At 62.4% G+C, this 3,822-nt stretch overlaps 1 protein-coding gene across 1 annotated transcript; it reads left to right on the top strand.

Annotated features, from left to right (window-relative positions):
• The first annotated feature begins 626 nt into the window (after positions 1-626).
• Positions 627-3,611, top strand: LOC117878487. The gene is made up of 2 exons (XM_034772705.1): positions 627-3,121; positions 3,426-3,611. Exons 1-2 carry the CDS (start codon positions 663-665, stop codon positions 3,472-3,474), a joined length of 2,508 nt encoding a protein of 835 aa, XP_034628596.1. The 5' UTR covers positions 627-662; the 3' UTR covers positions 3,475-3,611.
• Positions 3,612-3,822: the final 211 nt, after the last annotated feature.

The following is a 3,822-nucleotide window of genomic DNA, read 5'->3' as shown; positions in this document are numbered from 1 at the left end:
CCCCGAGACCTACCGACGACGGTTCAGGGGCTTAGCCTATTCCCCAGGGGCCCGCCCGCGGATGGTGGCTCAGGAGCTGCGAGAGACCTGTCGAAAGTGGCTACAACCTGAGCACCGGACAGCAGAGGAACTGATGGAGCAGGTGGTTCTGGAGCAATTTACCGAGGTACTCCCGCCAAGGGGACGATCCTGGGTCCTCCGCCACCGGCCGACGACGGTCTCCGCGGCCGTCACGTTGATGGAAGACTTCCTTGCGGCTGAGGTCCCAGCGGGGGCCGCCGGTCGGGCGGTCCCAGTTCGCACGGAGCACCCCAACCCAGAAAAGAGGGGGCCGCCCTCCCGGGCAGCCCCGAGTGCTCCCTCCCGTAGCGTAGAGGGCCGGGCTCGGGTGGCCGCGCCCTCCGGGAGGCTCACACGGACCCCGGCAGGCCCCGCCGGGGGATACCGTCGGACCCCCCCCCGCGGATGACCCCGGGGCTCGGCCGCAGCCAGAGCGAGCCACGGTGGGACCCTGCTTCTCCTGCGGGAAGTATGGCCATTTGCAGCGGGAGTGCCCGGAACGGGGTTGTGCATTTGGCCAAGTCTATTCAGGAGAAGGCCGTGCCCGACGTTCGCAGGGGACCAAGATCACCGTGCCCGTGGCTGTTGACGGCCGCCAAGCGATGGCCCTCCTCGACTCAGGCTGTGGCCAAACGCTGGTCTGCCAGGCCCTCGGCCCACCAGCGGACGACCACCTGGCGAAGATTCCCCTGCAGTGTATACACGGGGATGTGCGACGCTACCCCAGCACCCGGACCCACCTAACCATCGATGGGGTCACCCGGCAGATGACGGTGGGGCTGGCGCCCCGGTTGGCATACCCGGTGATCCTGGGGCGGGACTGGCCCAACTTTAACGCCGTCTTACGCCGCCGGCTTGAGGGGAACCCGCAGGCCACGCCAGCGTTGGGAGGGGAGTCCCCGGGGACTGAGGAGGACGAGATAGACAACCCCGTCCCCGCCAATTCCCCGGGGGGGCGAGAAGACCCTCCTCGGGGGGGGGACTCGGCGCCCACAGATTTCTGCCGGGACCAACGGGCCGACCCCACCCTCCGACGGACCTACGAACAGCTGGCCTCCGTAGACGGGACTATTCTTGACCCCCAGCGTGCGGCGCAGTGGCCGCATTTTGAGTTACGACAAGAACGCCTGTACCGCGTGGAGAAGGACCCCCGTACGGGGGACATCCGGACACAGCTTCTCGTGCCGCGGTGTCACCGCCGGGCGGTCATGAAACTGGCCCACGATGTCCCGGCGGCGGGGCACCTCGGGCATGACAAAACGCTGGCCAGGATTTTGGGGCGTTTCTTCTGGCCCGGGGTATATCAAGACGTAAAGGACTATTGCAAGTCATGTCCAGAGTGCCAGTTGGCCGCCCCTGCCCAGACCCCTAAGGCACCCTTGGTGCCGATGCCTCTTATGGAAACCCCCTTCGAACGCGTGGCCGTGGACCTGGTGGGGCCCCTCCCGAAGAGCAGCGCAGGGTTCCAATACATCTTAGTAATGATGGACTATGCCACCAGGTTCCCTGAAGCCGTTCCTCTCCGGAACATCTCGGCCCGCACCATTGCCATGGAACTGGTCAAGATCTTCGCCCGCGTCGGACTGCCCCGGGAGCTACTCACGGATCAAGGGACCAATTTTACGTCCCGGCTGCTCAAACAAGTCTGTGAAATCCTAGGAGTCAAGCAACTCCGCACCTCCATCTATCACCCCCAGACCGATGGACTAGTGGAAAGGTTCAACCGGACGCTGAAAGGGATGCTGCGTCGGTTTCCCCCGGAAGACCTTCGCCAGTGGGACCAGCTCCTTCCACCCTTGCTTCTAGCCATACGAGAGGTTCCCCAGGCATCGACTAAGTTCTCCCCTTTTGAATTGTTATATGGGCGACGACCCCGGGGCCTGCTGGATCTCATGAGGGAGACCTGGGAACAGGCTCCTTCCCCGGCCCAGGGTCTCCTGCAGTATGTGCTGCAACTACAGGAGCGTCTAAGGCAGGCGGGGGATCTGGCACGGGAAAATTTAAAAGCCGCCCAGGACACACAAGCCCAGACGTATAATCGAGGGGCACAGACTCGGGACTTCCAACCTGGTGACCGGGTATTACTCCTCCTCCCATCCAGCGAATCGAAGATCCTGGCCCGGTGGCAGGGGCCCTATGAGGTAGTCAGGAAAGTGGGCCCGGTCACGTATGAAATAAATCAGCCGGACCGGAGGAAGAAGAACCAACGCTACCACGTCAACCTCCTGAAGCCCTGGAAAGAGCGAGAAGGGCTGTTGATCAACCCCTACCCGCCCGAACCGGAACTGGGACCCCAGGTTCCCCTTCCCGGGGACACCGAGGAACCCCAGCTCGGGGAGAACTTAACCGAGGAACAGCTCCGCCAGACTCAGTGCCTCCTCCAAGCCTTCTCCCACACTTTCACGGACCAGCCGGGACACACCTCCCTCGTACACCATCAGATCCAAACAGAACCTGGGGTGGTGATACGGGGGACGACCCGGCCCCTGCCCTACCATAGGAGACAAGTCGTGGAGAAGGAGGTACGGGCGATGTTGGATCTAGGGGTGATAGAGCCATCCCAGAGCGAGTGGCGTAGCCCCGTGGTGTTGGTGCCTAAACCCGACGGATCACAGCGGTTCTGCATTGACTTCCGCCGCGTCAACGCCATCTCCAAATTTGATGCCTATCCCATGCCTCGGATAGATGAGCTGTTGGCCCGCCTGGGAGGGGCCCGCTATATCACCACCCTGGACCTGAGTAAGGGCTACTGGCAGATCCCCCTAGAGCCCGCCTCCCGTGAGAAGACTGCCTTTGCCACCCCCACAGGTCTCTATCAGTTCACCAGGATGCCCTTCGGCCTCCACGGGGCCCCGGCCACCTTTCAGCGCCTGATGGACCGCCTCCTCCAGCCCCATCAAGAATACGCGGCCGCGTATTTAGACGACGTTGTCATCTATAGTCCGCAATGGGAGACCCACCTGGAGAGAGTCGCAGCCGTCCTGAGATCCCTGCGGGAGGCCGGCTTAACCGCCAATCCAAAAAAATGCCGCATCGGCTGGCAAGAGACTAAGTACCTGGGGTATGCTATCGGGCATGGGCAGGTAAAACCCCTGATCGGGAAGGTCCAGGCAATTGCAAACTGCCCCCCGCCAACCACAAAGCGCCAGGTGCGGCAATTCCTAGGCTTGGCCGGATATTATCGGCGGTTCATCCCCCAGTTCGCGGCGATCGCAGCCCCCTTAACGGGGCTCCTAACAAAGGACAGCCCACGGCAGGTGAACTGGACTACCGAGTGCGACAGGGCCTTTCGGACTCTTAAGAAGTGCCTCTGCAGCGAGCCGGTCTTGTATAGCCCCGATTTTAACCTGCCATTTGTCTTGCAGACAGACGCCTCGGAAGTGGGACTCGGGGCGGTCTTATCCCAAGACGTAGGGGGCGAGGAACATCCCGTCCTATACATTAGCCGGAAACTGTTCCCACGCGAAAAGAACTATGCGGTGGTCGAGAAAGAGGCCCTAGCCGTGAAGTGGGCGTGTGAAGCTCTCCGCTATTACATCCTGGGAGTCCCCTTCACCCTAGTCACCGACCACTCCGCCCTTCAATGGTTAGGCCGCATGAAGGACCACAATATGTGGCTGCAACGATGGTACCTGGCCCTCCAGCCGTTTGCTTTCACGGTCCGCCATCGGGCTGGTAAGGATCACGCAAACGCGGATTTCCTTTCCCGGTTGGGGGGTGTGGAATGGGCTGGCCCCGCTGCACGGGAACCAGCCTTGGGGG

The sequence above is a fragment of the Trachemys scripta genome, chromosome 5 (genome assembly GCF_013100865.1).
Source record: "Trachemys scripta elegans isolate TJP31775 chromosome 5, CAS_Tse_1.0, whole genome shotgun sequence".
Lineage (NCBI taxonomy): Eukaryota > Metazoa > Chordata > Testudines > Emydidae > Trachemys > Trachemys scripta.
Note: the sequence above shows the minus strand (reverse complement) of the source record. Positions and strands in the feature narration are given on the sequence as shown.